Source organism: Diabrotica undecimpunctata, chromosome 7 (genome assembly GCF_040954645.1).
Source record: "Diabrotica undecimpunctata isolate CICGRU chromosome 7, icDiaUnde3, whole genome shotgun sequence".
In the NCBI taxonomy this organism is placed as follows: Eukaryota; Metazoa; Arthropoda; class Insecta; order Coleoptera; family Chrysomelidae; genus Diabrotica; species Diabrotica undecimpunctata.
Genome location: NC_092809.1, coordinates 98,496,339 through 98,509,137, shown reverse-complemented (window position 1 = coordinate 98,509,137; position 12,799 = coordinate 98,496,339). Strand labels below are relative to the sequence as shown.

Sequence of the window (12,799 nt, the reverse complement as noted above, 5' to 3'; positions counted from 1 at the left end):
TGACTACTATTGTTTTAGTTTTCTGAGATGAGACTGTCATATTAAATTCTTTTGCTCTTATGTTAAATCTGTAGACCAGTCTTTGCAGACTATCTTCATCTTGGGCTATCAATATTGCGTCGTCTGCCTAACAAAGTATTTTTATTTGTTTGTTTTCCATTCTATATCCTCTTTTTTTGTTAACGCTTTTGATGATTTCATTAATGATTAAATTGAAGAGCATGGGACTTAATGAATCCCCTTGTTGTATTCCGCTGCCTATTTTTATAGGTTCTGTAAGTTGTCAATCTATTCTGACTTTTATTTTGTGTTTATAGTGTTTAGGGGAACTTCTCTGTTATACAGAAGATGGATTATATCTTTGAGTATTACTCTGTCAAACGCTTTCTTTAGGTCAAACAGACACAGAAAAGCTGCTCTATTATACCTACTCTAGCGATTTCTCAGTAATTTGCTTTATAACAAATATTGCATCTGTACACGATCTTCCACTACGAAAACCCTGATGTTCATCTGCTAAATTTATCCTCTGATTTATTAGCACTTGTAATATTTTTGTTGTAAGTTTTAGGGTAGTATTTAACAAGTTTATACTTCTTTGGTTTTCTGGCTGTTTTTATCTCCTTTTTTGAATATTAGAATTAGTTCTCTCGTTCTCCATCCTTCCGGTATTTTATTGTACCTCTGTAATACCTCTGTAATTTTCTGGTAATATTTTATCTCCTTTTTTGAATGGTAGAATTAGTTCGCTCGTTCTTTATTTTTCCGGTATTTTATTATGTTATGTTATTAATTTTATTAATTAATGTTGTTAATTGTTATGTCACTGCTGCTCGACAATATTTCAGTAATTCGTTTGGTATCCCATCTTTATCTGCTGCTTTTCTGTTCTTCAGCTTTTCAAGAATTTTCCGAACTTCCTGTACATTTATATTAAGTTCTTTATTTGTGGTAATTTCTGATGTTTCCGGTTCTAGCGTCGTTCGTTCTTCCTCTGCATAGAGGTTTTTTAGTAGTCAATCCACGTATCCTTTTCTATATGTTTTGGTTCCTTTAGTCCCTTTACCTCCATTCTTTGTCCTCTTATGAAGCGCTATATGTCTTTTGTAGACCGTAAAAATCATTAGTTAAAGTGATAAAATTATTATTTGGTTTCATTATTTATTATACACTTCTGCCCAAAATTAACGCACTACCTTAATTGTACTATCAGTTTGAAGCTATTTTGCTTCAGAAATAATGATTGGATTTTGATGTTTTTTTTTTCATAATATAGATTTATTTCTAGTAAATCGTATTAACGTTTTCTAAAAAATATTAACGTTTTACCCGTATACGGGGTGTAAAAATAATGTTGTGTTTTTTCATCGTAGTTTGCAAAACTCTGTGGAATTTATTAGAAAGAAATTCTATATCTCATTAATATGAGATAGATTTATCCTTTCTTAAGATTTTCGTAAAAAAATTATCTCGATATCTCTATTATCAAATATTATACAGAACTTTAAATTTAACAAGTTTTTATTAACATTTAAAGCAAAGAAAACATCACTTACATAAACTTTATTGACATATTGACATTTAAAACAAACAAAGCCTAAGAAAACATAACCTAAATAATCTTTAATAGTTTCTTTACCCAAAAACACTTAATAACGAGTATTGCCACTTCTACATCTAATTACTTCTTTAAAGCTACGTAGCATACTTAAAACCAAGCGGCGGATTTGGTCTCGATCAACTGCATCCCAAACTTCTCTCAACATAACTTCTATGTCGTCAAGAGAGACAGGTGGTGGTTGTCGGCTTCTAATTTGGCGATAAATATTATCCTAAAAATTCTCTATGGGATTGAGATCAGGGCTGCAGCGTGGCCCGTTCATGGTTTGTATTTCCAACCTCGTCCATATAATCACGGACCACACGTGCAACATGTGGTCGAGCGTTATCATGCATTAAAAGAAAATTATTTCCTATGTAAGGAGCAAATGGAACTACATGGTTCTACAAAATGTCTGTAATATACCTTTCACTTGTTAAGGAACCTCTGCGTAAAGCAACAGGTCTGTTCGCGCTGTAAGATATATTCCTACCCAAACCATTACAGATCCTCCATTGAATAAAGTAATCGGTCGTATATTGCACTGTGCGTAGCGTTCTCTTGGCTGTCGAATACCTCTCACACGTCTATCTATATAAGCAAGACCTCGATTCATGACTGAACAACACGTGCTCTCAGTCATCAACATTCCATTCAAGGTGCTCTCTAACAAATTGTAATCTGCTTCTACGATGATTTACGTTTAAAACTGGTGCTCTGACTGATATTCTTATGTGCAGATCTTGTTCAGCGAGACGCCTTTGTATAGTGTTTGTACCACTTTGAACATTATGAACATTTGCCACTTGTATTTGTAAATGTCTCATTGTGAGAAAACATTCTCTTATAGCACGAAACCTGATAAACTGATCTTGTCGTGGTGTTGTAAGTCTTACTCTTCCTTATCCACGCAGTCTCATATGGTCGTTTGTTTCTCGAAAACGTTGAATGTCTGTGACATTGTAGTATGAGATACTCTTAACATTAAGCCTATTTCACGATAACCTAACCGTACATCAGCTAAAGTAATTTCCTGAACACATTCATCTCGTCTTAGATTTCTTGAAATACGGTCCATATCAACTAACTAACATACGTAAAATAGCAAAACAATTTTTTAAAATGTAAACAGTATTGACAGTCTAAACTGTCCTGTTGAATTATTATTACAGTTCGATAAAATCACGTTATGCTTTGAACGTACTTTTCTTTTTTGATAACAACAATATGGATGATTTTTTCACGAAAATGTTGAAAAAAATTAAGCTTTATCGAAATCTTAATAAGATGTAGCGTTTGCTTTTAATAGATTCCACAGGGTGTTGCAAAATAAGCTGAAAAAATAAATTTATTTTTACACCCCGTATATGGGTGAAAAATAACTTAAAAAATATGGTGGAGCTGAGGTGGTGCATTGATTTTGGAGAGTAGAAAATCACGTAATGCTTTGAACATACTTTTCTTTTTTGATAATAGAGATATCAAGATAATTTTTTTACGAAAATGTGGAGAAAGAATAAAGCGATCTCAAAATATTAATACCATATAGCGTTTGTTTAAAATATGTTCCACAGGGTGTTGCAAAATTAGATGAAAAAACACAAACCCCGTATATAGGTAAAACGTTGACATTTCTCAAAAAACATTAATATAGTAATTAATTAGAAATATGCCTACAATGTGAAAAATAAATCATCGAAATTCAATTAAGGGTTCAGAAGAAATATAGTTTCAAAATCATGGTCCATTTTAGGTGGTGCGTTTTTTGGAGAGTAGTATATATTTAATATTATTGTTCTAGTACCAATGGCGATAGTTGTAGAGGTACTTTATATAAATAATAGTAATAATAATTTATCCTTTCTGCTAAGTGGTGTTGTTTTGTCACACGTGAACTCATAGTTTCAGATCTAAAAAGTGGTCTTCACAAATGAAACATTATTAAAATTATAAAAAAATTACCAACAAAAATACTTAATGTAATAACACACTTCTTGTTTTGTAGGTTTTGGATTCTGGAGTTCTAAACTCTCTGGACGAATTCACTAGGGTATGTCAGCCGAAATTGGTTGTTTTTGATTTGTTTAGAGATCAAATTCTCCGTACCGTTTATTTTCCTAGTGGAGTTCTTAGACCGTCTTCTCTTTTAACGAATCTTGTAGTAGATGAAAGTACTCAGGGACGGTGTGACTCCTCTTTTGTTTATATGACTGATACTGCTGCACCAGGTAAGTCATTTTATAATATGTAGACATAACCGAACAAAGCAATCTTTTGGTAATTACATTCAATGCCATGGTGATACCTTGAGCCTATTACTTTTTAATTTAGTAATGGGCAAAACCATAGAAAAAATTAAAAGTACAAGACAGCGACAAAAGGAAAACAAATAACAATCCTCTGCTATACAGACGACGCAATCTTAATCTCCGATAGTGAGAATCACTTAGTACAGCGCATGGCAGACATGCAACACAGTGGTGAAGAACTACAGCATGAAGATATTAACAGCTAAGACCAAATCGGTGAAAAGGTCAAGGGGTCTAAAATAAGAAGCATTTTCTGTCATTTATGCTTTACTATAATGAACATGATTACAAATAGGTAGTCGTCAAATATGAAGAACCTGGAAGTGCTGGAATTTATGATACTTCGAGCATGCCAACTCATCGGTAGATACAATTGGTACATAGGTTACTTAAAACATTGTGAAACAGTGGCGTGCATATTTTGAGACATGAAATAAATGGGTAATGCTATAGAACAAAATAAAAAATCATTATTTTCAAGTAATATATTTACAACCAAAATTAATTATACAAAAAGAAACCGTAGATTCTGTACTTTAAAATATTACGATTTAAGTCAACTTGCTTTAATAAAATGGCGATATTAAGAAAGATACAGGGTGTTAAAGTGATAATATAAAATTTTATTTTTCGCTATAACTTTCACGTTTGTAAATATTTATGGATAAAAATTTACAATTGGATTTTTTTAAGTAGAAGAAATTATAATTTTATACATACTTTGATCAAGCTGATAGAAGGCACCACATATGCCACATATGTGGCATAAATTTGCGCTTAGCTTTTTTGCTCTATTTGTGTTAAAAAATATTAAAGACACATTATTTTTACCATAAAAATAAACCATATTAGATAATTAAAATATTTTTTCGGAATATTATTAGTATTACGTATGAGATTGTCAAGATATACTTTTGGTACAAAAACTCACTTACGGTTTTGAGATGACCGGAAGTTAAAATTTACTTTAAGTTTTAGACCCCACAATGTATATATGGATAGAAAGGTCTCGTCGAGACAAATCTAAATATGTACTTTCGGTTGCGATCCGACACCGGAAGTGACCCGAAACGCGCATAAAACGTCAAGATAGAGCAAATCTGACACCGGATTCGTGATCAGCATGCAAAATTAACAGCTAAATGATAACATTGTAACAAAAAACATTGTTTTCGACGAAATATTTCGTGATATTTAATACACTTTTTACTTGCATTATTATTGATGAATGTTATGTATATTCTTGCTTATATTGTTTGTATTGATCTCTTAATTTTTCTCGCAAAATAAAAATTTCATTTAAAAAACTCGATGTCGAGTTGGTCCGCTAGTACTTATTAATAACTTAAAAATTCAACCGTTTTCGAGATAATCGCATTTTATATTATATATATTTATATATATATATATATATATATATATATATATATATATATATATATATATTATATTCTTAGTTGTGATATTTGTGCGGTAAACCACTGAATACCTGTGGATAAGCATAATTAATAGTTTTTTCTTAATAAAACAACTCAAAGATGATAAAATAATATCACAAAATGCTTTGTTATGGCTGCTAAATGTCTTATTGGAGAGAAGCTTCATCTTCTTCTTTAGGTGCCGTATCCGTATTCAGAAGTTGGCCGTCACCATGTTTACAATTTCCTTTTTATATCGCTTTTATAAGTTTCTATACTGGCGTTGTATTAATTTGTCTTTATTGTAAAATCTTGAGGCGAGCGTCACGGAAGAAGCGCTACGAGACGGCGTCACGAGCAGCTTCACGAAATAACGGTCTTCACATCGAGATACTACTCTTTATTAATTCGTTCCTAGTCATCATATATTTTTTAATGTTAGTTGTTAATAAATTTCTTTTAAACTGTAATCAAATTTTATTTTTAAAATCTTATTTATTTTATATAATAATTGAATTTACTATCAAATTAATGATTGAATATTAAATTTATATTTTACTAATAACTTAATATTTAGACTCACTTTGACGGGTCTGTATTTTGTTGATACGTTATCCTGCTGATATGTTTATTTTATTTAATATTTTGTTAACTATCAACTTTATTAAATTATTGCATACCAAAATTTAAACGTATTGATGTTTTTGTCTATTTTTCTTTCGTTGCCTGGAGTAATTGCATTAAATCAGAATTATGCAGTTGATTTGTAAAATGCGATTATCTTGAAAACTGTTGAGTTTTCAAGTTATTAATAGGTATACCTTTTTTTGTTAAAATAATGTATCTTTAATATTTTTTGTCACAAATATCGGTAACTTAAAGATCAAACAAGTTAAGTGCAAATTTGTGCCACATATGTAGTTACGCTATTGACAATAAGCCAGAATAAGGTTTAAAGTGTAAGTGGGCGTGTCGACTTTTAAGTAAACGAAATCCGGTTTGTGCGCTGGTTCGTCAGATTTGGCGTCCACTGTATCTTCTATACTTGTCTCAAAGTGATTAGTCTGTACAGGGTAAGATATGCAATGCTAACCTTATGGGAATTTCGCCAAGACGTTGCCAGTTTTATGCAGTGAGCGATGGCGTTCTCTATTGTCTATCTTTTAAAATAAACGGAATAAACCAGGAGTTCTCAACAAGTCTTCATGTACAATTTTATGTAATTTACAAATATCGTTTGCTAATAATTTTACATAATACTATACATTATTTGTTTCTAATAGTAACTTATTAACTTTTATCTTTTATTAGTAGCAGTAGTATAATAAAATATGCATTAAATAAACATTTATCACCTGCTGAATTACAATCTCCAAAAGCAGGCCCAAGAAGCGACAGGTTGGTAATTCTCGTGACAACACGTACGATGAACGTGTTAGGGGCCAAATTCGTAGAATAGTTCATCAATTTTTTCGTGACAACATACCACCAACCATAAACACCATATTAGCTGTTGTAAATGTCGAAGAAACTTTGGCCATTTTTTCACGGACCACGCTACATCGCTTGCTGAGTGATATGGATTTTGTGTTTATAAAACGTGACAGAAATTCAATTTTGATTGAAAAACCAGAAATCATCTCTTGGCGTCATCGTTATTTACGCGCAATTTGTAAATACCGTGCAGAAGGATACAACATAGTGTATTTGAATGAATCATGGATAAATATCGGGCACAGTGTGAAAAAATAATGGGTTGATAAAACAATTACATCTCATCGCGATGCTTTTGTTCGTGGTCTGACAACAGGATTAAAAGCTTCAACAGCTCGTGGTGCACGGTTCGTTTTATTGCACCCAGGATCTACCAGTGGATTTGTTGATGGAGCAGAGCTCACGTTTTTGGAAAATAAAAATACTCAGGACTACCACGACGAAATGGATGGACCGACCTTCGAAGATTGGTTCGAAAATAACTGAATGCTAAATTTGCCAGAAAAAACTGTTGTGGTAATGGACAATGCCTCCTATCACAGCAGAAAGTAAGAACAAATTCCTAACAGTTCAACACTAAAAAAAGATATTCAAGAATGGATTCGGTCAAAGGACCTATTTTTTCAAGAAGACTACCTAGAATGCGAGTTGCTTGATGTAGTCAAGGCTTTCAAAAGAAAATATGACAGGTACATAATAGAAGATATTCCCAAAAAGCACAATGTGAATATTCTGAGGCTCCCATACTATCACTGTGAATTCAATCCCATCGAAATGGTTTGGAGTGAAGTGAAACGGTATATAGCTGGACGCAACGCGAATTTTAAAGAAGCTGAAATGCGAAATATAATTAAAGCAGCGTACCAGGTCCTTACGTCAGAGAAATGGAAAAACTACGTAAACCACGTAATGGCAACAGAAAAAAATGTGGGAAATTGACAATTTGTTGGATGATATCGAACCAATTATTATAAATATAAATAACGGAGATAGTGATGACAGTGACGATAATAATGATGATGATGATAGTGAAGCAGAAACTAAATGTGAGAGCGATTGGCAGAAAAAGGAACTAAATATAATGTTGTACAATTACGATTACTTACACACGAAATTATATACAATGACTTCTTTTATTTTCAACTTATTTATTAGTGTTATTTTCGGATATTTCTACGTTTTGTTACTGCCAACATATACAGTGCGGTTTTTAAAAGTCCTTCCTTCCTTATATTTAAATCTATAAACAAATGGTTTGTATCGCTAGCACATCCTGTAGAATTAAAAACAAACTGCTTGTGTGACATAAATAAAAGGCATTTCTTAATTTCTATTTTATTTTAATTTAACCCAAGTATATTGTAGCAAATATTATTTATGTTTGAGAACCACTGACAGAACAGCCAGTGGACTCCTCAACACAAAAGATGGATTAGACTAAGTAGTAAGAAGTGTTAGTACAGACTAATCACTTTGAGACAATCTATAGTATTTTGTTTGTTACTTTTCTTGCTCTTGACTATTGTAAATATTTCTAGATTTACCTAAAATAAAAACATACTTTTATGTAATTTTTAGGACTGATTGTATATGACGCTTTAAGAGATACAGCGTGGAGGTTTACTCATCCTACAATGTTTCCGGATCCTAATTTTGGCGATTACAATATTAATGGCGAGTCTTTTAGTCTTATGGATGGCATTGTAGGAATTACACATTCTCCAAAACTAGCAACTGTGTATTTCCAACCATTAGCAACGGACAGGTAAATATTATGCTTATTTATAATACTTACAGTATTGCCATGTTTCAAATTTTGTTACTGATAATAACTTATCAGTTAATTTCTAATGGAGTTTTAAATTTTTACAGGCCTACAGCATTCGATCCATTCTGTTTTTTACCCCTTATCTCAAAGTTCGTCAATTATACTTCTTAGCATTCATCGGATTAATACCTTTGACCTTTAACTAAAATGTTTAAAATTAATCTACACAATTTAGTAGAGATCTAATTGTACCACATCTTTACTAGATGTTATCTATCAATCGAGCTTCTAAATTTATTGACAGAGGCTCTATACTTTTATTAGTATTAAGAGATAGATTTATAAACAATTTTATACGCAAAATGGACAATGACAACCTAAGCTTTTATTTTGCCTTTCTTATTTACCAATTCGTTGATTTGGACATAATTCGTTGAAATAATTACGAACATGTAATAGAGTGACATTATAATAGGGAGTAGATCTGTCTTGCTGGTACAACGAAGCTACATTTGGGATGTTTGGGTTGTTATCATTCGGGAATAGCGCGATTAATTCTTGTACTATTTGCTGCTTCAACATGTCTAAATATATTGTACCAATTGGATTTCCGTTTACAAAAATTGGCCCGATAATTTTAGTGCCAATAATTCCCGCTCGTAAATTAAAATTTTGAGGGATTCGAGTATGGGATTGCGTCATTCAGTAAAAATTACCTAATATTTTAGTGGAAAATACGTTTATTTGATATACAAAAAATTTATAAAATACATTAGAAGTATATAAACGATTAAAAAAAAACAAAACAAACACAAACGGTTAAACAACATAAAAAATTACAAAATGTTTATTAATTAATTATAATGCTGGGGCAAACAATTCGTTTGTGCTTACCACACACACTTTTATTATAATGGCTACAACTGTAATTTCCTCTCCTTCTCTTTCTCCGATCACAGAAGGCACACAATCCTGGTCTTTTTGAGCTTGCTTGTTTAGTGTCAGTAGCTATATTTATAGCAGAAGGGACATCTTTATCCAGCAATATAGATATTTGCGTCTTTAGGGCAACTGAAATTCTCGAATTTTGAATTCTTCGCTCCATGTGAGTAGCCGATAAGGCGAGCTATAAGTTTTTTAAAAATTGAGATCTCGAAACAGGTGTATCTACATTCAGTTTGTAAATTACAAAAGCATTCACAGCAGCAGCTTCAACAACTCCAAAAAATTACCTCATAGGCCATCGGTTGGATTTTCTTTTGGTGGTCTTTGAATGACAGAGCTGATCAAAGACGTCGACTCCTCCCTTCGTCATATTGTAGAATTCTATTATATCAGGTTTATTGGAAATTTGATTTACGTCTTCAGTAGAATGCATTGACGAGATTAAAACTACATTTTTATTTTTGTTAGGTACATAGGATACCAACATTTTATCTGGATTGTACAAAAATCGTGATGACTCAGTAGGAATCCCTTTTGTGTCAATAAAGGATTTAGGAATCTCCCTCTTATTTTTTCGAAGGGTGCCTACAAAAGTTAGATTATTCTTCCTAAGTTCCTCAGACAGTTGACAAGACGAAAACCAGTTGTCGGTGGTAACGTTTCTGTTTAAGTTCTTGATGGGTTCTACCAGCTTGAGAACATATTGAATTGGTAACAGCAGGTCACTTTGTGGTCTGTTCTCTGCCAACGTAAGGAATTCCTCCATAAAAATAGAATGTTCTTGCATCACAAAGAGAAATAATTTTGAGTCCATGCTTATCTGGTTTACTTGGTATATACATTTTAAACAGTAATCTTCCCCTAAAGCTTAACAAAGTCTCATCCGCGGTTATATACTCCGATGGAGTGTAATTTTTTCTGCAATTACTCTCGAATAAACTCCAGAATCTCTGAATGGAGCAAATTTATCTGTTCTCCTTCGTTGTTCCCTCGTGATCTTAGAATCGAAGCGGAGCAGTCTCAACAAAAACTCAAAACGATTTTTGCTCATGACGCAACGAAATAAACTGGGACCAAAAACTGGATAAAACACATCCAGTAATGTCAAGCCTGAATTATTTTTATGCGCACCAAGCAAATATAGCAAGCCAATAAAGGACTTTATTTCTGTAACATCTGTTGAAGATATGTAAGACTGTTCTCAATTATATGACGATGATTTTCTCCCAATTTCTTCATTAATATATTGAACAATCAGTTCAATCATTTTATCTGTTATAAAAAGGGTAAAAATATTTATTTCATCAGTAAGACCTTTGGGTTTACCCTTTGCTCCTGGAAGCTGGGTAATAATATTTCTCGAAGGAGTTCGAGAGTGTATACTACTCAATCGAATGTCAGTCCAAATTGTTTCATTGTTTGTACCCAAAAAAAAAGTTTCTCTCATCTAGTGGTTCATTTGCTAAAGGTACGCCCATACCTTCGTCATTTTCGTCACAGGCAGAGGGTATATACTCGATATCCGATCGATATCCGACATCAACGCGTAATAAAATCCGAACGAAAAACGTTTGACTCACCTTACTTCGTAAGCATCAAGAGAACGACTACTTAGGAGGGTACTATAGAAAATGTCACACCGAGAGTGCAGTACGGCTAATATAGGAATGCACAATTGCCGGATTTCACGCCTTGTGCTTGGCGATACAAACAGGTCCAAGTGGTAGTCACAGAACCGTAACCAGATCTCTACGCCGGGCTCTGTTATTTAAGTAGCCAAATAAGAGCCATGAATTTGAATAAAAAGCCCTTAAGTTTTTAGCGAGAATTTTATTATAAAACTGTATACTTTATTAAACTAACAAATGTATTTTAAATTACATTTCTTGATAGCTATAAATATATCGGGTGGAACCTCCGGTAACTCGATTTCCGTGGGATATCGAAATGAAAATCGATAAGAAAGATCGGTAACGGGAATATCGAAAAAGCTTTGTACATTTTTTAATCCCGGCGATGTTATTAAAAAAACAAGTTGCGCACTTGAATCACTGCGAAATTTTAACACCTACTATGAATTTTTTTTGTGGAAATCTGAAGTGCAGTTTTTGTCCTTGTTCAAACATAATGCAGTCTCGCATTTTTTACACACAACATAAGTTTACCTAGTTCCTTGGCATAGCAACCTGGTAGTTTTCAGCGAAACCTTGTGTTATTCCATATGGGATAATGGTTTTCCTTGCCCACACTTGACCAGATGAGCAGGTATAAGGTTTATAGTGTAAGTTATTTAACATTATATTATATTTATTTAAACTAACAAATATATTTTAAATTACATTTCTTGATAGCTATAAATATACAGGGTGGAACCTCCGGGAACTTGATTTCCGTGCACCCAGCCCAATATCCGAAAAGCTCATACTCTGATTGGACTGGTAAATGCATTTTATTGGTTATACAGTGTAAAATAATCGAGGTTACTCACAGATATTCAATTAATTATACTAAAGTCGTCCTCTACATCCGAGATGTCGGATTCGCTTTCGCTACTCTCCTTTGTGTTCGCGTGTATTATCAATTGGTCTACGTCATCTTGCAGGTTGTCCACAGTCCACATCTCAGTTTCCGTTTTCTCAACAACATGAGTGACATAATTGTGCCAATTTTGCTCTGTGACGCGTGCGAAACCGTCGTCGATCAACTGGCGTACCTCGTCGTTTTTAAAAGTAGTATTATGGGTACCTACATATCGCTTAACTTGGTTCCACACCATTTCTATATGATTCAATTCGCAGTGATATGGAGGAAGCCTTAAAATATAAACATTATGTTGTGAAGCATACTCATCAAGATGATACTTATCGTATTGATCTTTAAAAGCACGCGCTGCTTCTAATAGCTCGGATTTCAAATAACACTCCTCGAAAAAAATGTCTTTTTCCACTAGCCATTCCTTGATTGCAGCTTTATTCCAGGAATTGTTAGGGAATCTCTCTTTACGGGAGTGGTACGATGCATTGTCCGTTACAATGACATTCCTGCGACCATTATTTGGTAAATTTGATATTAATGTCTTCTTAAACCACGACTCAAAATATGCGGCATTCATTTCATCGTGATAGTCGCCATCATTTTTCTTTGCCAGAAAAACACGCTGTGTGCCAGGAAGGAAACCTCCTGAAAAACCTGCATGCAATAAAACATATCGTGGACCTCGTTTAGTAGGTGCTTTTAAGCCAGTACTTAAAACCTTTGAGAAAAG

At 33.1% G+C, this 12,799-nt stretch overlaps 1 protein-coding gene across 1 annotated transcript in view; it reads left to right on the top strand.

Annotated features, from left to right (window-relative positions):
- Positions 1 to 12,799, top strand: part of yellow-e (L-dopachrome tautomerase yellow-e) — a 183,539-nt gene that overhangs the window by 151,494 nt on the left and 19,246 nt on the right. The window contains exons 4-5 of the mRNA XM_072537844.1: positions 3,606 to 3,828; positions 8,400 to 8,586. Of these exons, the coding sequence (XP_072393945.1) occupies positions 3,606 to 3,828; positions 8,400 to 8,586 (410 nt within the window). The remainder of the gene's footprint in view (positions 1 to 3,605; positions 3,829 to 8,399; positions 8,587 to 12,799) is intronic.